At 44.1% G+C, this 23,983-nt stretch overlaps 3 protein-coding genes across 3 annotated transcripts in view; 1 reads left to right on the plus strand and 2 right to left on the minus strand.

Moving 5' to 3' along the window:
- Positions 1-4,589: 4,589 nt before the first annotated feature.
- LOC122224486 (testis-specific H1 histone) lies at positions 4,590-5,670 on the plus strand (the record flags this gene model as incomplete). Its single annotated transcript, XM_042946374.1, is given in 2 exon segments — positions 4,590-4,713; positions 4,716-5,670. Coding segments are annotated over 2 exon segments (897 nt in total), but the record flags the coding sequence as incomplete, so codon positions are not given.
- Positions 5,671-8,217: 2,547 nt separating this feature from the next.
- On the minus strand, positions 8,218-23,874 carry ZNF641 (zinc finger protein 641). The gene is made up of 6 exons (XM_042946370.1): positions 23,786-23,874; positions 20,794-21,002; positions 20,067-20,158; positions 18,807-18,936; positions 17,808-17,921; positions 8,218-16,982 (listed from the first exon to the last, which is right to left on the minus strand). Exons 2-6 carry the CDS (start codon positions 20,975-20,977, stop codon positions 16,228-16,230), a joined length of 1,275 nt encoding a protein of 424 aa, XP_042802304.1. The 5' UTR covers positions 20,978-21,002; positions 23,786-23,874; the 3' UTR covers positions 8,218-16,227.
- The window catches only part of LOC122225383 (olfactory receptor 8S1-like), a 31,237-nt gene continuing 30,685 nt past the window's right edge, over positions 23,432-23,983 (minus strand). The window contains exon 3 of the mRNA XM_042948297.1: positions 23,432-23,955. Coding sequence (XP_042804231.1) covers positions 23,432-23,955 — 524 coding nt within the window. The remainder of the gene's footprint in view (positions 23,956-23,983) is intronic.

Raw genomic sequence — 23,983 nt, forward strand, 5'->3', positions numbered from 1 at the left:
TAATATTATCCAGTTTTCAGTGCTGTTGAAAGAATTAGTGATAACTTCTACATAATACCTGATCCATAGGCCTTCAATAAAAAGTAGCTCTTCTTCCCTAGATGGATCAAAAGCTGAGAAAAAGCCAGGAAGAAGAGTAGGATTAAAATAGAAAATTAGATGTAATTATTCCCAGGAAATGGAGAGGTAAGTGTTTTTGAAATGAAATATTTAGAACTGCAGGTTTGAAGGAAAAAATGGGGGAAATTATTCAGGATAATTCCAGGAAGTGTATTGTGAATTGTGAATGCAAATCAGTCTTGCTCTTGGTTGTATTCCTGAGCATGGGCATTTATTTACACCATTTAATTTGGAGGAAAGAAATTTTTAGTTAGTGAATTTGGATTTCCTGGAATTTTAGATTTGCAAAGATTAGGATAGAAGTAAGGTTCCTTGTAGTGGTTATAGGTCTGAGATATTTCAATTTTCAGACTACAAGAGTTACATATCTATGGTAACTGATTTCTTACTCTGCCATTTTTTTGTGTTTCTGCTTTGGCTTCATTTATACTGTAATTTGGGAATTGACAAAGGGGTTTGATGGCTGGGAGTTACTATAACAGAAATGAATGATGCCCAGCATGTAGTGTTATTCTGGGACTGCAGCTTATCTGTGTCTAGGGATGACCTAAGCCTCATATTGAAAGTAAAAATCCTTAGAGAAATGGGTTTTCAGTTTTGAGATTTAACTGACTATAGCAGAATGGTTCTTAGAGGTCCCACATTGTGGGATCATGGAAAGACTTAACTATTAATGATGCCTTGATGTAATTTATGAGAGATTTAATTTATATAGCACACCTTTGGGTGAGAAAAATAACTTGGGTAGGATTTTGCTAATACCAAAGCCCTTATTTCTCTCTTGTCATTTTTGGAGGGGTGAGTATAGATTTTATATTTGTGGGGAGGGGTGTGTTACACTAGGTGTTTAGAGCTTCCTGGGAGGAGTCAGGGAGACCAGATCTTATTTTTTATATAATTGCTGAGAGATTTTCCTGTTCCTCCAGTAAGATCACCTGGATCTAGATTGTCTAGACTCTCTTATGAACAATTATGCTGAGGATTAGAAGGATGAATGCCCAATTGCTAGTCTGTTTCCATGCTTTTATGGAATCTTGATATTTTATTTTTGCATTCGTTTGTGTGAACTACTTTAGTCCTCCCAAAAGCCATGAGTGGACTGGTGGGTTTATTTGCTGAAATGACTGTTGTGCCAGGCACATAGCAGTAGTTCAGGAGAGAAAAGGAGTCTTTTGGGGAAAAACAACTAACTAACAGTTTAAGGTCAGTGGGGGAGTTATAATAGATTATTGAACAGGTTAATGTCATTTGGTTTTGGGAGAGATAAATTGAGTCAATCCAAGATACTTGAGTGAGACCTAGAACCTTGGGGCCGCAGGCCTGTGGATCAAGGAGGGACAGTGAGGTATAGATTGAAGTTAGATCAGAGTGTGCTACTAAATTTTGCTGTACCCTTACATGGAGTTATCCTTAATGAAGTCAGAGCTGCATAACTCTATGTGAGGGAGTGAGATTAATGAAATCTGATGTTCTAGAATTTTGTAAGTAATTAAAGGTAGCCCTGTCTAAGGCAACCAAGTTCCTCTGGAGACCTCACAGAATCATGACCATCATAGAAGAGTCTTGTTACCAACAGAGAACAATATGATCTTACTCTGGAACTTGAAGCAGAAGGATTTAGGCTAAACGTTATTCCCAAGTATCCTTTTTTCTCCTCTGCTCCCACCCCCTTAACTCCAAAGCTTCCAGAAATTAAGAGCTATTGATCTTTTTCACAACAGGGTGGTGCTAGGTGGTAACTTCTGGTTTGTAATCATAGACCATTAAAATTGGAAAAGATGGTTCAGTTTTGTCTTTCTGGAGCTGGAGTTGGTGTCTCCTAATTAGAGGTATGATGCTGGTTTGTAGTGAATCTTTTCCTAATGAAATCTTTTTCCTAATGCATTCTTTTTTTTTTTGAAATGTCTTTTTGTTTTGGGGCATCAGAATAAGAGGGCTGGCAAGTAGATTTATTCCAAAGAGGAACAAAGTAACTCCAAGGGATTGGTGCTATAGAAAGTTTCTGTCAGCTAGCTGGCTTTCTTAACCTCTGAACCAGCTGAGTGGTAGTAAGGCATTTGTTTCCTACCTCTCATTTTTGTTTTTCCTCTATTACTTAGAGTATATTTATACAGAAATCTATGTATAAATGAATGGTTATATATAAGTGAAAATGTTTTATTTTATTTTGCTTTCATATATTTCTTTTCCTTTAATTTCACCCTTTCCCAAAGGTTTCTATTTGGCCTCTTTTCTCATCACTGGGGTATCAATAAACATGGTTGATTTGGTTCTTGTCTTTCTCTCATGATGATACCATTGTGTGCAGCCAACCTATTTTTACCTGGAGCCAGTTGATATGAAGGTCAGACTTTGTTTACCTTCCTCTTATTCTCAAAGCAAACAGTTTTGCCCTTTTATCTCTAGTGGTTGCCCCATCCTATGGCCACTGACCTCTGTAAACAGGAAGTATAGCCAGACCAAGAGACTACACGAATGAGAGAAATCCTGCTCCATGTGGCTCTGCCTCTCCATCTGGCAGCTCTTCATTCATGCATTGTCCCTGTGCTGATGTGTTACTCTCCTGTTCTTAGAGATCCACAGTACCCTGCTCTAATTTAAAGACTGGGAGAAGGTACAATGAGTGCTGGTAGATCCTTTTGATTCTGAGCTGTAATTGTGGAGACAAACTTCCTCTTGCTTTGTAGTGGAGATACATAAAGGTGTGGGGAGGGTCAACCTTGGAGAAAAGGAAACCTAGCTCAGTAGTTAGTAACTCAGGCATTAGAATTCAGTAGACTTAGGCATGAATCCACACTCTACCACTTACTGCTGTGTGACTACTTATAGCTGTGTCATTTTTATGTTATGTCCTTCACACCTTGGCCCTAACCTACCTTTCCAATCTAATCTCTTGCCTCTCCTGTTCTGTCTCCTCCCCACTCCCTCTAAGGGTTGTTTTATAACCAGATGGAACTACCTAGGAGCTTGTTGGAAAGATAAAACCTCTGGCCTCATTCCAGACCTAATGTACTGGAATCTGTACTTTCTGAAGTACACATTAAAGTTTAAGAAGCACTGGTCTAAGCTACTTTCTAGCACTTTTATTCCTGGGAGAAACTATGTCACAGTCTAGCCCGTGACTGCTGGGTATATGTGAATGTCCTTTGGAGAAGTAGGATATGCTTTGCAATTTGAAGTGTTCTCTGAATAATTCCCAACTAAACTGTGTCCAAAATAATAAGTCCTTGAGCAACTAGCTTCCTTTTCAACCCTTTGAGATTCATCCTGCTCCTTTCTCCAGATTTTCTGGGAGTTTCCTTTGAATCCAGAGAAAGTCTCCTCACCAGAGAGGAGCTTACACAGACTCAATTAAATGCCTGCTGTGTTTAATAAAGAATAATGTTGAGTGCAGCATGGACCATAGAAATTCAAAGGCTATTTGGCTCTCAGGGACCTTTTAATTTAGTTGGAAAGACATAAACATTCAGGGTAAAGTTAATGTTATGCCTTATATTTGGGTAGTCCTTTGTCATCTACCATCACCTCTTCTGAATTTTTGCAATAATTCTGTGATGTTGGTAGGAACGTATTATTGGCTTTTTTTTTTTTTAAGATAAAAAAGTCAGATCCAAGGATATGGAGGGATTTAGCAATGCCACATGGCTGTTCAAGAGCTGGGGTATGTGTCTATGTCTTACAGCTCTGAGTCTAGGCTGTTTTCTTGTTAAAACTATTGTGCCTCATTGTATCCTCTAGTACCGAATTAATTTAAAATAAAGAAAATGCAGTATAGCATTGCAAAATTTTAATGTGGTAGTTGAGAGAAATCATTTGACCAAAAGAATATGAGGGGGCTTCAGTGAAAAAGGTATTTTGCAGGACTCTGAAAGATGAGCAGGCATACTGGGCAGAGAAAAGGGGTGGGCAATCTAAGAAGAAGGACAAGAGGCAGGAAAGCAAAGTCTGCTCAAAGAATAATGATTATACCAGAGTTCTTAGGCTATTTGTAAACTGGACTGTTCCAATCCAACCGAATGAGGCATCTGAATTTCAGATGTAGGAATCATTGTTTAGGGTAGTGGTTTATTGGTGCCTTCTTTCCTTCATATTCTTGCATAGAATCCACCGTGTCATGAGACACATCAGGGAGGCATGACCATAGATCTCTAACTGGTGGGCGGAAAAGGTGGGAGTTTCTAGGTCGGGGGTTGTTTGCTAGACTACCACATTTTTTTTTTTAAAGGCATCATATGACCTGTTTTAGATAGTTGGGGGCAGCTTCTTTCACCTTAGGGAAATGTGGGTCAATGGTATTCAGGACCACGGAAAAATAGTGAACTTAAGTAAATGGTTGAGATCAAGGTCAAGAAGTGGTAGCACAATAAGGGGCGGGGCGAACACACCCTGGGATCATAAGGGTGATTCTTATGGGTGCAGAGGCGCTGAGGATCTGGATTGGTTTAGACCTAGAAGAAAGTTAAGTCTGATTGGACACCCTACCTGGGTGGCTGCTCCCTAACCAGGACCTGAACATCTCTGTGGGGCCTTGCCATTGTGACGTGGTCCAGCCAGTCTCAGCTTTAGCTCCCGCCTTGGCTGGGGAGGCCCAGAGCAGTGGCCCCGCGGAAGCGGGAGCGGGGCCATGGCTGAGGTGCCTGGGCCCACTGGTGAATCCAAAGGCACTGAAGTTAAAACCCAGCAGGCCACGGAAAAAACCCTCAGGGCACCGCCAAGGCGGGGTCCACCCTCGGTGCTCAAAGTGTCCCAGTTGTTGCTCCGAGCCATCACAGCACACAAAGGGCTGACTCTGGCCACTCTCAAGAAGGAGCTCGGAAATGCTGGCTACGAAGTGCGCCGGAAGTGCCGACACTCAGGCGAAGCACCCAGGTCAGATGTTAAGGGCACGCTTCTCCGAGTCAGCGGTAGCGATGCCTCCGGCTACTTCAGGGTTTGGAAGAGTCCAAAGACGAAGAGAAAGCCTGGACGCCTGAGGTTGGAGGGGGGCGTGCGCTCTTCGAGGAGGACTCCTCCTAGGCCACGGAGCCCACGGAGGCGCAGCACGCATCGCAGGGCGGCCAAGAAGGCCAGGGAATTATGGAGACGGAGCACGAAGGGAAACACGAGGATGAGGAAGGTCAGGCCACGAGCCAAGGACTCGGTGCGTTCCAAAGCCAAGGAGGGAGCAAGGGCCAAGGTGATGAATCAGGGGAGAGGTCGGACCATGAAGGAAGACATCAGGCCTAGAACCCGAGAGAAGAGGCCAAGCTCGAAGCCCAGGGAAGAGAAGCAGCAGGACCAGGAGACGTTGGTAAAACGCACTATCCAGAAGACATCCTTGGTTAAAAGTGACCTAAATTTTAGCGGTCAGGGGAAGACCCATGCATGACCCAAGGGCTGTTCGCACAAAGACTTCTACTAAAGCTTAAAGTCCTCCGTATACAGCCGGGAGCCTGTAGTGTGGGAGCAATTTCCCTTCCTCCAGGCACAGATGCCTTTCCCCTTAGGCTCTAATGAGAGCAGCTCTCACACACTGAAGTGGACAAAACTATACACAAGACCTTTCCACTACATTGTGTCTGTTTCGTCTTTGCTGTACCAGGAAGGGTAAGGGTGGGTGGTGAGGTGAGACCTATAGCAGAGGCATATGGAGTGAAGAGACAAGGAGATGTTGGGATTCTGTTCCTGCTTCAGGACCTGGGAAAATGCCTTTCAGAAGGAAAAAAGAAAATAGGTAGAAGAAAAGCGGCAACTTGACGAGATTAGATAGAAGTACTGAATTAACGTTAGACACCCTATCAAATCCAAATTGAGTTTTGGGGAGAAGGGTATGTAAAGAGCAAAGTGGGGGGCATCGTTGGGACAAGAAAATAGACAACCTTTAAGTTGAGTGGTCTCACTGATCCAAAGTGTTCTTAACTGAAATTCCTTTTAGGAAAAAGGCCCTTCTCCCAAAATTGTAATGGGTTTATAGTTTTTGCTTGACTTGATAATCTTAACTTTAAAACTTTGTCTTATATGTTAATCTTCACTTAAAGGAGAGTGTGAAAGCATCTAGCACAGGGTAGGTGCTCATTACTGAGATTTTAATGAGTATAAATAATTTGTGATTATGTAATAATGACTATAGCAGAAAACTATACAGGATCAGTACTTAATGAGACCAGGATTCTAGTCAAAGTTCTGCCACTCTGACCTTGGCTGAGTTGTTACTTACCTGTTCATAGCTTGGTTTTCCTTCTCTGTAAAAAAAGAGTTGCAATTGGGCTAGGATGATTTTAAGTGTTAGTAAAATAAGAAGTACTTAAAATATCATGACATAGGCTTTTCTTGCCAAAATTCAGTAAAGGAGTTATCAACTGGGAAAGCACTAACTATAAGAGAGGATATTATCAAGATTTATGAATGCAAAACAAGCAACAAAGATTTATAGAATGCTTATCAGAAGTATAAGATGGGGAAGGCTAATGAATAGCTAAGTCTTTTGCTTTTCTTAAAAAAAACAGGCATTGAACACTATATATCAAATATGGGGCAAATGTATGATTTCTTTTAGTTCTGAAAGCAAAGGTTAAGAGCAGCATGGGAGTAGTTCTCATGCCATAGGTCATGACAGGACACGGAAGTGGTCCCTAGGGAAGTAAATATCACAGTTGCTGGTTCAGGGAAATGACGCTGTTTCCAACTGAAGCCAAACAAATAGGGGAAAGGGAACAACTGGGAAGGTGCTTTTTATTCTTGAAAAGAGGTGAGAATGATCGTTGGAGGTGGGAAGGTGTTGGGACAACCTGGGGAGCTTTTTCAGAGTGTACCTGACCAAGCTTTTGCCAAGAGTCTGATATCACCTACAAGGGGGAACAGAGTATGTGTATTTACAAAAAACAAAACAAAACAAAACAACCACCCAAGAAGAAAAGAAAGCTTAGTGATGCTAATAATCACCCTCTCACACCCTTAAATAAGAATTACCACTTTAAACCTATGCAAAGCTAATAGTAAAATGCTTGAAGTATATCTCATCTATAGATGATTTGAACTTTGAAATTTCCCCCTGCTGTAATTAGGTTGTGTTCTTGAATTGTCTGTGAGTAGCAGAATGAAGCAAACGGAATCAGAGAATAGGGAGCCATCTGAAAAGAGGCTGTGAAAAACATTGTCTATTGAACACAATTAGAACAAAGTTAATCAGATGTCCTTGTGATAGCCAGATGTATTGCCCCTTTATAGTCCTGGGAGGTTTTATTATTTCATTTTTATTTTAGAGAAAGTGTGAATCAGGGAGAGGCAGAGAGAGGGGGAGAGAATCCCAAGGAGGCTCCACACTGTCAGTGTGGAGCTTGATGCGGGGCTCAAACCCACAAACCATGAGATCATAACCTGAGCCGAAGTTGAGTGCTTAACTGACTGAGCCACCCAGATGCCCCTATAGTCCTGGCAAGTTTTTACCTAAAGAATCAGATGATCTAGAACTAGATGCCTTTTCTCCTAAGATGGGATGCAAAACAGGGGCAAACATTTTTCTAGATTTCCTAAGAACCATCCCAGTTCTGTTTGTATTGTGATGATTTCATTTAAGCAAATTTCCATCTATTCAGTCAGTACATTTATTGAATTTATTAAGTGTCAGATCCTGACTGTAATAGCTATCAATGGTCACTACAGATTATTTTTCATTCATAAGCTTTTGGGTGGCTGTACTCCAATGAAATATAAGAAATGACTTTACTCATTGGCAAGCTATCCAGATTATCTAGATTATAATGCTAGCTGGGTACTTCTGTGAAAGGAATTCCCAAGAATAGGTAATCTCATCCCAAGTGTTCACTAATAACTAAATGCCTACAAGATTCTGGGTGCTTTGCTGAATAAAGATGGATAAAGCATAATCCCCACTTCTCACTGCTCACACTCTAGTGCCATATTTGGGTATTTAACTTTAGTCAGAGCAAATGGAACATCCCTGACCTCAATTCTTTGCTTTCAACTGCCTAGTCGATGATGATGATCAGAAAATTGTTGGACTTTAGAGTTGTAACAAAGCTTAGATGCCCTTTAGCATCAACTATTCAATGGTTGTTGATAAAACAGTTAACAAAAAATACAAATGGCCTTTAAAAATATGAAAAAGATACAATTTTACTCATAAGAGAGATGCACATTAAAACAATAAGATAACATTTTTAATCAATTCAAAGGTTTTGAGAACCTACTCCATTGGTAAGGCTGTGGGGGAACAGGCACTCACAACACTAGTGAGAGTGTAAATGGAGGGAATTTCCCTTTTACAATTACAAATGCAAATATCCTTTGACCCAGCAGAACCACTTTATCTTTTAGATGTAAATGCATTTGTGAAAAGACTTATGTCCAACGTATTCAGTACAGCACTGCAGTAACAGAAAAGGAAATAATCTAAATTTTACCAGGGGCCTGGTTAAACTGAAGCTTCCATAAAGTGAAATAGCATGCAGCTGTAAAAAGGGGGGATTCTCTATGTATTATGACAAGCTCCCAAAGATATGTTAAGTGAAAGAACAATTTGGGACATTGAGTATACCATACTACCTTTTGTGTAAAATGGAGGAAAATATACCTCTTTGTAATTGTATAAAATTCTGGCAAGATACACACAAAAAAAACTAACTGCTTCTCTACTGTGAGGGGAACGTGATGGGAATGGTAGAGGATACGTAGAAATGAGACTCTTTACTATATCTTTTTTTTTTTTTTGGATTTGTTTTCGGAATCAAGTAAATTGTAACTTGTTCAAAAATAAAGTAGAAAATTCCATGTAGTTGTTATAGTTTTTTCATTTATAAGATGGTTTGTACTTTTGCATGCATTATTTCATTTCATTTTCACCTCAGTCTCTTAGATCTTAAGTGAAAAAGCTAATGTTTAGAAAATGTGCACTTTAGAAATTGACTTTTAACTGTGAATCCAGTGCTCTCTTGTCTACAATTATTGATGTCAGATGGGGCCACATCATCTACTCAGTAACTCTCCAAGATATCTTTTCGATGTAGGTAAAGATCAGAAGTTAGGATTCACTTCTACATTGAGTGTTTTGGTAACTTAGAGGATTTTTGTGGGGGAGGGTGTTCTTAAACACATTGTGGGGTTTTCAGAACATGCAAGCATCTCCATTTGTTAGTGGTCTCAAAGCAGTAGCTCTCTCCTGTCCCCGCTCCTCTGGGGAGCTCTGAAATGGCAAGGCAGTGTGGTTGGGCTAGAAATGCCTAGCAAGGACAAGAAGACATTCTGGGAAATTAATGTAGGGGCACCATGTCAGAAAGGGAGTTTGAAAAAGAGAAAAGCCAAAGGATTTGGAAGAGAGGAACTGAAGACTGGGGTGGGGGGTTCAGCATGAGGCCGTGGATGGGGCTGGGAAAGGCACTGATAGAGGGGAGTAAGGAGAGGAAGTCAGGATTCCAATAGACCACTGGAGCCGGCAGAAAGAACAGGGCCCTCAGTGAACAATCACAGCTGGGTTTCTCCTCCCCCTGTTGTCAATTCCTTCCTTCCTCCTTTTCTGGTCAGGAGAAAGACCAGACTTGTCAAGAGTATTACTCCAAGTGACAGTGGGAAGTTAAGAGTGAACATAAGAAAATAGGGAAACCTGAAGCACTGAGGTAGGTGCCAAAACAGTCTGGCTGGTGTTCAGAAAGCTACAGAGGCAGATTGTCCCCTAAACAGTAGGCTTGAAGCTCCATTAAGGCAACTCCCATGGAGGAAGAGCAAAGCCTTTGGGATGCACTCAAGGCCTGGGAAATGGCTCCTTCCCTTCTTCCACATGTCCCATGAAGCTCCATAGGTGGGAGGTTGTGTCAGTGGATCAGAGGCTAGTGGTGTCCATGCCAGCTTCCCATGTTTACTCCCACACGAACTTTATTCTCTTACCTCATTCTCTTGATCCCCTTTGCCATATGCTCATCCTCTTTATCCACAAGGGTGAGTATGTCTGGTGGACCCAGTTCCTGCCTAACCCCATCTGTGCATGCCTCCTCTGGCTCCCCCCACCAAATCTCCAATTACTGTAAATTTGCCTAGGGGGTCAATTCATAGTCACCATCATCACCTCAGTTTCCAGACTTGGGTTCAGCACTTTAAGGGTCTCCCAAGAGCAGGGTCAGCACTTGAATGACCCCGAGATGGAGGGCCTTCTTATATTTGCTCCCTAGACCCTTACCTGCCTTACTCTAGGCCCAGTCCTGCTCAGCAATCTCCTTTTCCCAGCTCCAGGTTGGGTGAAGACCAGAGGAGGGACATCTGGAAGCCAGGACACCAAGAGAGAGATGGGGAGGCCTAATTTGTGGCATCTCAAGGTTTATGTTTTTGGGAGAAGCAGTGAAGGGGCTCATGTATGACTGTGTGACTCCTCCCAGAGCTGTCTGGTGTCTCCCACTCTGTTGCAGTCTTTTGATCATGAGAGAAGAGCTGAGAATGGAGGGAAGAGTAGAGGAGAGGACTGAGAGAGGAAATCAGTGACACAGCCAATAAGACCTTTATTCAACTGACAGGGACCATAGGGAGCATATTAGAGACCCCTAAGGATACAGACAAAGGTCCCCAGTGGGTAACCCATGGGAAATTCACAGTCCATCAGAGGGAATCAAGTCAGACAAGAGCTAGAAATCCAGCAGGCACAGAGCAGTTGGGTTGGATGGCAAGTGGGCATACACTCCCAAAACTTCCTGGAAGAGTGTGCCTTGGTGTGCAGTATCATGAGACATGGCAGGAAAGTGGTGCCAGGGGAGGGCTCAGTTGAGGAACATGCTGAGTACAGGGACCATGGTCACACTTGATTTCCCAGGCCTGGAAGAGCCGGTGCCTGGCACATAGTGAGATTGCCAAAAATGGCTTATAAAATTGAGAGGGATTCTCAGGAGCCACAAAAGACAGGAAGAGATTGAGTAAATTAGAGTAGCAAAAAGTAGAACCCTACTTTGGAAGCTAAATCTAGGGAAGAAGAGCCTGTAGGGAATGGAGTGTAGGGCCTGGACTTGGCAGTATGGACAACCTCTTAGCCAGGTTAGGATGTGGGGAAGGGTGAGAGAGAGAAAGAGATGCAGGGTGGTAAGATGGCAGCTGAGCTGCTAGAGCCAAGCCAAGGACTGGAGGGAAGAAAGTGGGAAGTATGAGTACTTGACCCCGCTTTGTAGGCTTACAGCTGACAAACTGGACAGCAGGCAGAGGGATGGAGGGGCTCACGGTGGAACGGAACTAGCTAGAAGCCTAAAGACAATAACTATGATGGAAAGAGAAGGATAGGGATTGGGAAGAACATATATCCTTAGGAAGGTGAAGCATTCCCCAGGCAAAACAAAACGAAAAGCTACTAAACCAAACCAACTGAAAAAGAGAAATGGGAGTGAAGAATGGAGGAGCTCCATTTATTGGGAAAATGAGGGCAGTAACTGGAAAAGCAAGAGAGAGAGACCCTGAAGACTGGAGTTGAAGAAAACTGTAGCCAAGCTTCTCCATCTTGGGGAGAGGAGCTGATCACCTCCAAAGAGACGTAGGTTCACTCCAACCTTTTGACCTTGGAGAGCCCCACAGGAGTGGTCATTTTAGTTCAGTCTGTCCTCATGAGTTTGGTTAGAAGAGGAGCTAGAGGTAACAGGACCAGGGCCTGCAAGACAGGCCCCTTCTTGCAGCCTGAATTGGACAGAATCTTCAAGCAGGAAATGCATTTTTGACACAGGTGCCATGGCTTAATTGATTACAACTCTACCTGGTAAACAGAGTCTGGGTTCAAATCTCACTTCTGTCACATATTACTAAATGAGCCTGGTTCTTTCTTGTGTCCTGGGGACTCTCCAGTACTTCTGTTGCCCTTGTCCACAGGGTATGCCAATTCATGGTTAGAAATCCCTTGCATGGTACCTCATTGGTCTCCAATGCAATTGTGAGGTTGGAAAACTTGGTTCCTTAAGGGCTTGGGAGAGCTGGCCATACCCTCTATCCTGTGCTAAATATCCACCTTGCAAGCCTCCAGGGCAACTTATTAGGCCTGGAGAAGGACCACTAACTAGCAAAGGAGGACCATTTCCTTGGATGTTAGTTTTTCAGTTTTACATTGGATTTCCTTTCTTTGAGGTATCTTCTCCTTTTTATCCTTTCAGATTTCTGGACCCGTGAATCCTCAGGGCCCATTTTAGAAGCTCTAGCCCCAGTAAGTCACGGCACATTGGTAGTTGCCCCCGCCCCCAAACACACAATTTCTAAAATTGTTGCCTAACCCAGTCCTTTCACCGATTTAAGGGTGCGGGAAGACCTTGGGACTCAAGGGAACCAGAAATGAAGAGAAACTAGCCTGGAGAGGTTGCAGAAAATAAATCTGGCAGCAGGGGTTTAAAGATTTCCCTCCCTTTCTCCCCATTTGAAGAGGGTGAGGTACCACTGATTGAAGTGGAACTTGAATCTCCTAGCCAGTGATTCTCAAACTTTAGTATACATCAGATATTCTCGAAGGCAAGTGAAGACCGATTGCTGGGCTCCACTCCCAGTGTCTGATTCAGTTTGTTTGGGATGGAGCCTGAGAATTTGCATTTCTAAAACAAGTTCCCAGGTGATGTCCATGTTGCTGGTTCAGAGACCACCTTTTGAAACCCAAGGCCTAATATAGCACTCCAGGAATAGAAGGAAATTTTGCCAGCTCAGGATCTCTAAGGGGTATATGGGAATAGATTTCACTTTTCTGTTACTGCCCAGCTCCACTCACCCCCATCCAGTGCATTCATCTGAATAGGAATGGAAAGAACATATCTTCTGGCATCTCTGGTTCTGAGTCAGGGCTCACCTTGCCCTTGATGGAAATAAGGAAACAGTGGTTTGAGTGCAGAAGTGCTGGAAAGAAAAGGACTTTGTCACAAATTATCACCCCTTTAGCTCCCGGAAGGAGCTAAACAAGGGAAAACTTTTTCTTTCCACTTCTACTATCAGAGCTAAGGCTTAAAATGTAAATGACTTTGGGAAAAGCTAATACTTTGAGTTATTTCCTCCAGTGTAAGGGATTCTTTGAAGACATACTTTGATGGAATAGAAAGGGGAGGACACTTGGGCCCTGAACAGGGTAGAGGCACCACAGAAAGAAAAGGTGACAGGTTTCTGAAGATGGACTTCCCCATTTTACATTTGCCCAGAGAGAACACAGAGACAGTTTTTTTATTTAAAGGGGATGGGTGGACACGTGGCAAAGCAAGTTGAGAGAAAGATGGGAGTTTGAGACTGATTCCCTATGGGACAAATCATTCAAATCTATTCACCCATCTGATGGCTGTTGCTTATTTTATTTTTCATCCAAGGAAAGTGGTGTTGGACCGAGGTAGAGAAGACAGTGGTATACCAGAAATGCCCTAAGATGTCCTTTCTGCAGAAGGCCCTTAGACTCCATGATGCCTTTCATTTGGGTATTACGACTGCCCCCACACTTTGGGGGCTTCGCTTACTCTCCTTACATTTACTAAAACAGATCAAAGGCTGGAGGTTAACATTTGGTTATTAAGAGGTGTAATCTGATAGTACAGGGAGTCACCTCCCACAGGTCTTTAAAACAAAGTTTGTGAGGAGCTGGATTTGTTAGCATGTCATCGTTTTAAAAAATATAAGTAGAATGTAAGCAATACTCTTGTAGTCATTAAAGACTAGACTCTGTCTTTATCCCCTATTGCCTCTGATATCTTAGTCCTTAAAATATTTAGCGATCCTTGCCCTGTAATTCTTGACACAAATATATAACGACCATACTGGGTCAGGGTAACTCCCTATGATCCCAGATTAGTAATTCCACGGATAGGCTCTGAACCTGCTAAATGTATATATAAAGCAGAGTGAATTGCTAATGTCTATTATTCTCAAAAAGTGAGTTTCTGGTTATCAGATTCTCAAAAGGGTCTATGATCTAAAACAGGTTCTGAACCATTGCTTACATAGAGCTGATCTACATTAATGAATGAGGTGTAGTGGGAGGGTAAAAGAAATGGTATAGCCCAGTTTTACCACTGGAATCCAATACTCTCCTAGTCCCTGGGGTATCTCCTAATACTAATCCTAAAATGTTCCTTTCTCTGAGGACTTTATAAAGGGCTGGTCATTTTGCTCTATTACTAGGAATGTAAGCAAGAACAGTACATTCCAAGCAAAGAAGGAAGGCTGCTCTGAGCAGGAGAAGGGAGGCAGGGGCTCGGCTGCTCAACTCATATACACTCTAAGGAGCCAAGTCAACAAAATGGCCCTATTTTCAGCTCCATCTGGGTCCAGAACTCTGAAGAGCTGTGATTCACCCAGTTTTTCCTAAGCAAATGAGACAGTCATTAAACTAGATCGTTGCAGCTTACTTCCTCTTGCCTCTCTAGTTAATTCCACCAATTGTGGTTGAGAAATAAGTTAAGGACAAACCAGAGTCTAAGCATTAAAGAGAAACTACCCCACTTTCATCCACTTTGCTCCTTTCTCTCCCTAACCCCAAACTGCTCTTTCATACAAGATCATTTTTAAATTATAAGCTTGGTATTAACACATTATCAATAAAGCAAAACAATGACCAACTTATCAACCAACAGATGCTAGAATACTTATGTAAGTCCTGGAGTTAAGAGTCTTAGTGTGGATACGTGTCCAGAATTGGGAAGAAAACCCAATGCATTACCCTGCATCAGCTGAAAAGCTAAACCATAGCCATTTCCCTCAAGTTCTGTTTCTGGGAGAATGAGATCCCCAAGAAAAACTGTCTCCTTGATGAGGCAATCAAGGTCAGATAAGAATGATGACAACAACCTGCAAGCACTGTGATTCCTGCCCTAATTTCCCAGCACTAAAACAAGACAAAGAAACCCACTAAGCACGAAGCTTCTATATGCAACTTACTTGAAATCAACAAGAAACAGCTCACCTCACTGAGGATGGGTCTTTCTTTCTCCTCCCAGGCCAAAAGAATCTGTGGCCAGGAGAGTCAGACCTAGACATACATATCCACGTTTGTCTTGATCTTACTAATACTGGGGAAGACATTATATCTCAACTCCCACAACTTAACCCATCACTTAACCCTTTCCATGAGGGCTCTCTTAATTGCTCAGCTTACTTCCTATCTTGAAACAAAACAAAAACTCCCATACAATCCCTACTACCCTCATCCCCAGAAAACAGCCCCTAGAAAATCTAGCTTGTACAGTTTGCACTTTGCATGCTCTCTGAATTCAAAGACCCTGCACACAGATACACATAGACACATAAAGACACAGATAAGAGAAGAGGGGTCTGTTCAAGGGGATAAAGTTTTTTCTTCCGTGTGGGCCTGGGTTACTTGCGGGTATAAGTCCATCTCTTAGCATTGTATGTAGGGTGATCTCATCGTATGTAGGTATGAAGAGGATGAAGAGAGTAGGAATAGGGGGTGAAAAGGTTCTTGTTTCTATTTTTCAGGAGGTAGGGGTAAGAGGTGTGGATGTATATTTCGATGATCTGGTTAAGGGTGATGGACCCACACAGGAATGAGGTCTGCCCCTCAGCTTTCATTTGGATAAAAAAAGGGGGACTCTGGGTACCTGATCACTATTTCTTTCCTGTTTCCTCATTACTCTCTAACCCAGTGTTCACCAGTGTGTTTCATGGAGTCACCAGTTCTGTGGGATGTAAGATAGAAAGGATACTGAGGTCAAATAAATTTAGGAAACACTGCATTAAAAGAGGCTTAACAATTCCCTGTACCCAGAAAGTTCTCAGAGTCTTTAATATGCTAATATGGTCTTTCTCTCTATATATAGAGAGGATATAATAGTTACAGTATACAAAGGTGGTACTCAAATATTTAACTGGGATAGCATAGGCTCCAACCACTCGGCTTGGACCTCAGTAATAAACTCCCTTGAGAATGGGCTCAGGCTGAATATCAGCCCATGTAGTAAGCACTGTTTCCTAAAGTTTTGCCCAAAGAACTCATCTTGTGTGGTATCTCACAGAACTGGTGAGAAATGTCTGGCCAATGTTGGAACCTCATCTTTCCAGGCATGGAGCCAGGGCTCATGATTCTGGCCATTGGGGTGCAGGAGAGGGGCAACTCTGGGAGAGACTCCTGGTAGCACCAGCTGCTGATAGATGTGACCACAGCTGCAGCAGAAACAGATCTCAAAAGACAGATGTCCCTCTGTCCCAGCTGCTCCGGGGACTTTGTCCCTGGTGGGTCAGCAGGTGCCTGTCCAGGTGATGTTTACGGCCAAAGCTCTTTTCACAGCGAGGGCACTGGAAGGGCTTCTCCCCAGTATGGGTCAGCCAGTGTCTCACCAGGTGGTGCCGTCGGCCAAAGCTCTTCCCACACTCAGTGCACACATGGCACTTTGGCACTGGTGGGGCCCGCTGCCGTTTCCTAGCCCCAGGGCTCTCTCCAACCTCTTGGCCCTTGCAGGATTTGCCTTCCGCATGCACTCTCTGGTGGCTGGCTAGATGGGAGTTGCATCGGAAATTCTTGCCACACTCAGAGCACCTGCTGGGCTTGTCATGTAGGTGGGTTTTCTGGTGCCGGATCAGGTGATGTCTTCGCCCGAAGCTCTTTTCACACTTGAGGCAGCTGTAGGGCCGCTCCCCAGTGTGTGTTTGCTGGTGCCTGGCAAGGTGGGAGCCCCACACAAACTGTTTCCCACATTGGGGGCATGTGTGCGGTCTTAACAGGGAATCCATCTCTGTGCTACATAGAAGGTTTGAGAAGCTATCTTCCTGAAGAAAAGGTGGACCCAGGAGCATTCCTCTGGAGCTCCTGGGCATGGAATCCCAGCTCTCATCCTGCTCTGGGTTCCAGAGAACAGTATCTTCAGACACACTAGATAACATTCTGGGAGGTTCTGCTTCTAGTTCAGGGGTATCACCCTCGTGCTCACTGCCATCTCCTGTGGAGAAGGGAAAATACCAACCCCAAGAGGGGAGTCACAAGAGAGTACCCCAGGACCCAAGTCATAGGTGAGGTAGTATGATTCCTGTTAGGGCCTAAACCTTACCCCACAAGGGCTGAGAGAACAGGCTCTAATGTTGTATAAGACAGTGCAAGAGGTGCAGAGGTTAAAAGCCTAGACTTAGGAAGCAGATTACCCAATTCTGAATCTCAGCTTTCCCACTTAACTTCTGTAAGCCTTCATTTTCTCTTCTGTAAAATGGGAATAATTATAAGATAAATGTTATAAGATAGATAGTAGAGTACCTGCACATAGTGAGCACTTAGTAAATGGTCTATGCTATTGTTGCTATTTATTTATTATTATGAGCATAGGTGGAGAGAGTTAAGAAATGTGCTGCAATCCTCACTGGCTGAGTGACCACCTGTCAGCAATACAAGAGACATTTTGGAAAGCATTTACAATAACATCAACAATAACAACAACAACTAACATTTATTGAGTGCTTATTATGTGCCTGGTACTGTTCTACTATGTTAACATATTTAAATCTCACAGTAACATATGGATGAGGAACCCAAAGAGGGGTGAATTTCTTTTCCAAGGTCCCCCAGGTGTGGTCCTAGATTACAATCCACAAAGTTTGGCTCTAGAGCCTGCCTTCTAAACCTTTCTGCTACACTGTCTTGCCGTTGAAGAAAAATATCTCTATACTTTTTGACTCCGTAACTCGCTGAGCAGAGGAGGGATTAGACGGACATGTAATGATGACACTCCAAGAGGGGTGAAGGAAGTGGCTGAAAGTCTATTGTAGGTGCTTACCTGTATATGTGACCCTCAGGATGTCCCTCTCCTCTAAGTCTTGGGGGTCAGGGACCCATTGTTCTTCCCCTCCTTCTAGTTGAGAAAGCATGTCCAGCTTGGGAATTGGAAATCCTGCCCATGGGAAAGGAAAACAGAGATGTCAATGAATTCAACTGTAATTATCTATTTCTGACAAAAAGCTATTTCCTAGATTACTCCTTGGAACTGAAGATAAAAGAAGGCCAGATATAGGCCTCTCTCCCCAAGCCCCCATGTGATTTCTCTTAAGTCCCTCTTCTTTCTTTTAGAAAATCACATTCTCTTCCCTAGTGTGTCTGTTCTCTTCTACTCAAATTCCACTCGAATTTCAAATACTAGCACAACTGTGTTTAACTTCACTTAATTAGCCCTACTAGAGCCGTCCTACCCCCAGACTCCCATCTTACCCTAGGTGGCCGTTGAGTTTCCAAGGACTCAGTTCTATCACTTAAATGTCCTCTCTGCTTTCTAAGAATCTCCCAATTCCCAACCAAGGTGAGCCTAAAGTTCTCTTCTCCACAATTCAGCATTATTTTGCTGTTGTTTTTAAAAAATGACACCTCGGGGTGCCTGGGTGGCTTGGTCAGTTAAGCGTCCGACTTCGGCTCAGGTCATGATCTCACGGTCTGTGAGTTCGAGCCCCGTGTCGGGCTCTGTGCTGACAGCTCAGAGCCTGGAGCCTGTTTCAGATTCTGTGTCTCCCTCTCTCTCTGCCCCTCCCCTGTTCATGCTCTGTCTCTCTCTGTCTCAAAAATAAATAAACGTTAAAAAAAATTAAAAAATAAAAATAAAAAATGACACCTCACTTCCATTTTCCTTGAATTAGGCTTAATGCTCTTTCTCTGGTGAAAGCTTACACATATTGCCAGCCAGGGAAAGTACCCTAGACAGACACTCTAGAGCATCAGCTCTAGAGCAGATGGCTCCATCCTCCCAGAGTATAATCTTATAAAAGTGGCTAGGGAAGATTATGCTTACTTAGAGAGACCACTATCCCACAGTTTTCCTGCATGACATATTCTCCATAAAAGTCTGTCTGAGAAGGATCCAGGCTCCGCCACTCCTCCTGAGAGAAGCACAGTGATACATCCTTGATGGTTACCAGGCCCTGAAACAAAATGTAGCATCATCTGTTAGTAATTGTTCATTAAGGAAAATGTGATCTCAGTATAAAATGCTGAGATAGTAGAGGAGAGAGGCACAGGAGCATCTAGAAAGAGAATTTCCCAGAGATAGGGCATACAGTTTTGGTGAAGGGTAAATGAACAGAGGTGTAAAAGTAATGGTCAGTGAGTAAGGATAACGTCTCTTGAGGAGTTTCCCACTGGGACCATGGCAAGTTGGAGGCACGCTCCCTCATTGCTCATTGCTCCCTCTGTTTAATTACAGTGTCTGCCCAGTGCTTCCCACTTGCCTTATTTTTTTCATTGCAGAAATTGGGTACTAACATCTCCTTCCTCCACTTGACCTTTCCTTTTCTATCAGCACAAAATCATATAGATAAAACATTCTTTCTCGCCCTCCACCCATCATGCCATATCCCTATCTTTTGAGGTAGCATAGTATGGTGGCTAGAAGCCCAGATTCTTGAGCCAAATGACTCCTGGCTCTGCCACTTATTAGCAGTTTGGCCGTACACAAGTGCTTCAATCTTATCCTACCCTATTTTCTCATCTGTATAATGGGCATAATTGAGTTTCTCTCAGGGTTAAATGGGTTAGAATACGTAAAGCGTTTAGAGAACCACAGTATGGTAAGCATTCTGGGAGTGTAGTTCTTCTGTGGTTCTTCCATTGCCTTCTGAATCTAAATCTCTCTGGCTCTGCCCCTCTTTACATCTTTCTGTTTTCTCTTTTTTTCCATAAATGCTCCACTGTCCACCCAGTCCTGCCTATTTTATGTTCTTCCAAACTTCCTTCAGGTCATCTTTTCCTAATCTTTCCAGATTTTTTTTCTTAAAAGACATTAATAAATTGTTCTTAAAATCCCTCTAGGGATAGCACAACCATCCATTAAAAACAAATTAACCTCTAGGAATTCACCCTCTTCTTGTCAAGCCTCCACTCATTTTTTCAAGGGTATGATGAGCCCCTTGGAAAGGAAAGAATCTGCTCAGTTATAAGATGGGGATACTATTAGTGATCATGCGAAATAACAAATCAATAGGGTGATGCTGAGGCTACAGAAAGGCAGTCGAGATGAGACCCTGGGAGAGGCTAAGGGAAGCACACGGCCCACCTGTGATCCTGCCGCAAGAAGTGCAGCTGCCATCTCCCAATCTCCGGTGCTCCCCTCCTGGGGAATGGCAGGAACCCAGGGGGCCGACTGAGCTGAAGAGAGGAAAGAGGAACCACTAGAGATGGACCATCCACCGTTTCCCAATAAGAGACTGGGCCCATGTTAAAGGAGCTTAAGGGTCACATTGTCCTGTATTTTTGCCCACTGATAAAATTCAAATGCATACACCTAGTGGAAGAGACCTTTACTCAAAATATTCTGCAAGGGTATTGAGTGGTTTTTAGTAGAACTTATATGCCAGCCATCTCTACTGGACTAGCTGTGGTTTGAATTTATATTATTTGAATGTAATTTTCACCTAGTAAAGTGCATCTCACTAGGTATGTTCTCAACAGTAATCAGAGCTGTTGTCACTTCCTTTGTCTCCCACATACAATACCACTAACCATGCACTTGCAGCATGTGGAGGGAATGATTATGCAAGAAACGGGAGAAACCCAGTTTCATGGTTTACAGAACCCAGGAGCTCCTTATACTCTGTGACCAGGGCGCAGGAAGAATGAACTAGTCCTGGTACTGGTTATGGTGTTCAGTCCATGGCAATTTGGGGATTTTAACTCTGCTTTCAACATAGATTAAGAGACTACTCTTTGTACTGTGCTCTCCCCTCCCCGCTACCCAACCCCCCCCCCCCCCCCCCCCACACACACACCCTCCAGGCTCTTACCCTTCTCCTGAAGGGACTGTGGCTCCTCTTCAAGGTCACAGCACAGGTGCTCCAGTGGCCCTGGTGCTGTTCTCCATGGCCCCTCTTCTTGACTTCCCCTTTCCACCTGAGGCTCTGTTCCATCCAGCTGGACATTCATTGACTCCCATCCTGTCCCCAGGACTGCTGTTTGTTCTGAAAGCATCTTTGCTGCAAACCCAAATTGTGACCTGAAACAAATTCATTATCAGCTGTGCCCATTAAAAATGTAAAGGGGTAATGCTCCTAAGGGAGTTATGGAAAACAGCCCTAGGGATAAAAGATGAAACTGGGTACGAGAAGCGTGATGGAAGATGAATTTTAAAAGCTTGGTGTGTTCCAATCAACTAAGCCTGGGCCAGGCTTCTTGGAGAAATTAAGAAATGAGCAGGTGCTAAATAGCAAAGTCACTAACAGTTATTTTGGGGACCTCATGGTAGATACAGAATATCCCTGATGGCTGTAAGAACTTCATTTGAAAAAAAAAAAAAAAAAAAAAAAAAGAACAATCCTGGAAATTCAAAAGCTATTCATTTAATTTCAACCACTGAAAATACAATAAAGTAAGCAATCTGGACACATGCAGGAAAGAATATGCACTGACTTCCACTCAACAAAAATGGGTATAATCACATGTAAGATTTTCTGCCACAAATCCATTCTCATCAATTGGTTCAGAATGAAATGACTACTATAGGTGGCAGTCCCAGGCAAAGGTATGTGTGTGTCAGGAGCACACACCTCCCTTATGAGACTAAACCAAATGACACCTCATTTAAGCCTCAACAAAGGGACACAACCTCTTACTCTGATGCAGAAAATGAGAACTGGTAATAAATGTGGTACAAAGACCAATAACTCAGAAAGCAGGGGTAAAACTCCCAAGCAACCCTGACAGATAGGAGAAATTGTTAGTCAACGGGGAGTCGATGTCTGATGGAGAAAAGTAAAAAAGAAGAGAAAGTGTTTGAACCAAAAGTGGATAAAGGGGAAATAGTTGCTGCTAATATGACCTCGCAGTGAATTCAAAGTCCTATGAGTTGAAACATAAGAAAGAACCTGAGACAGGAAAGATCCAGTCAGATCTCATAGAAAAATATATTCAATTTTAAAGAAGGGTGTGAAGAAGCCAGAGTATGTTCCATCAGAAGAAACAAAAGTGGAGAAAGAGATGGGAAATATGGCCATTGGGAAAAAGTTAAAAGCAACAGATACAGTTTTCTCCTGTCTAGGAGAAAACAGAAGTGGTTTCTATCTCTGTGTACAGGTCTATTCTCTTGATTGCCAAGAGAAGAGATTTGGATTAGATAACAAATATTCTTAATAATAATCCTGTGGTGCATAGGACCAGGCTGTGGGCTTTTCTCCTCTCTGGACATCTTAGGGGTTAGGGCAGGTCTCACGTGTTGTTGACAAGGGATTCCCTGCCTCCTGGCAGATAAACAGTCTATGAGATGGCACAGAGAGCCCTTCTACTTGGCAACATCAGTGTGTGTGTGTGTGTGTGTGTGTGTGTGTGTGTGTGTGTGTGTGGTGTGATTTTTATTCAGTACCGAAGCCGTCAGAGCCAATGAAAGGCTTCCAAAAACAGGTCAGAACCTTGGTGAACTATCCTGGCTCACTCATACCCATTCAATGACATTTGCAAGAACCCAGAAGCCCAGGATAGGTAATGACAGATGTCAAGTCATTTATTTTCTTGCCTATTTGTCTTTGACAGAAGAGGTAGGTGACAACCCTAAGCCCAATGCACAGGAAGGGAACAAATTATCCTTTCATCTCAGAAGTCCAAAGGAGTCTCAGGGCCTCATGGGAGCATCCTGGACTGATTCCCAGCTTAGGAAGTTTCCTTTTCAGAGACTTCTCATGAGAAAGGAAAATTCCCCATAAAGCAATAAAGGGAAACTTCCATTTTAGCTTTCTCTTCTGAATTCCAGCCCCTGTATTTGCCTCATTTTTAACATATAAGGTGCGAATTCCCTCCCTTCACTGGAGGTCTTCCTTGTTTCTCAAGCTCCTTTTGAACATCCTCCCTCAGGGCTTTACCTACAGCTACTATCTGAACACCTGTCTCAAACTCATTTCTCCATCCCCCCAGCAGCACAGTCCCTTGATGGGAAGCCTCCTTCTGCAGAGCTTACTGGGCTAGCTGTGAGCCTCTCCAGACTACTGGAGACTACTTTCCACAGAAAACCTGTGGAAGTGCTGGCAAAAATCTCAGCAGCAAGGGGGTGGCTACTTATCCTCACACTGCATTTCCTACATGTTCACTCTCTCAGAGACAGCACCTGGGCAGTTAAGGTGTCAGCCCTAACCAGGTTTCTCCTGGCTCCAGGATGTTCCCAGGCCTACTGGAGTCTGGGTGCTAGGGCTTGCATTTCTCACTTTTCCTCACATATCCGGGGCTCAAGCCACCTGCAGAAGTTTTTGCAGCGGGCGCTGTTGAATAGGGAAAAGGCGGTGTATCAAAATGAGTGGCCCAAGGGCACGAGGACGTGTCTCTCCCGTTCTGTCAGAGAACCCTGCCCTCCGCCCCGGGTGGGGCATGGGCGGGACGGGCGCCTGCTCCGGAGTAAGGTTGCTTCTTCCCTTCTTCTTGTCACAGTGCCCCTGGAGAGGGTCAGATTTCAGAGAATCCGAGAGGCTGAGCCGGGGCAGGGGAAGTGAGGTCAGAAAACAGGTTTCCCGTGAACTGGGGCAAGAGCAAGTCAAGAGAAAGGAGCCACGGGGTAACCTGTGCCCGAGTGACAGCGGCGGGAACCGCGGGGCCTGACAGCGACGCTGGGGACGGGGAAGCCTGGGCGAAGGCCGGACACAGAATGTCAGTGGGGCCAACCCCCCGGTTAAGGCAGCGACCGGAGGCCGCGTCGATCCTCCTCCCCGCCCCGTGGGTGACTGGGCCCCCACCCGCCTTCCCGGGAAGCCGGGCGTCCCTCCCTCCAGCCGCGACTAACTGCGGCTCGGCCCCACTCACCCCGGTCGGCTTGGCCTGCGGCCCGTGCCTCCCTCCTGGGCGCCGCCGGCCCCTCCCCTCCGCCCTCCGCTTCGTCGGAGCCGCCGGCTGCTGAGCCAGCGACGGGCGGAGACGGCGGCCGGGCGGGCGCGGGTGGGGCGGGCACAGGAAATCCCCGCCCGCTTCCGGGGCTCGGCGGCGGCGGCGGCAAGGGGGAGG

This window comes from Panthera leo, chromosome B4 (assembly GCF_018350215.1).
Source record: "Panthera leo isolate Ple1 chromosome B4, P.leo_Ple1_pat1.1, whole genome shotgun sequence".
Lineage (NCBI taxonomy): Eukaryota > Metazoa > Chordata > Mammalia > Carnivora > Felidae > Panthera > Panthera leo.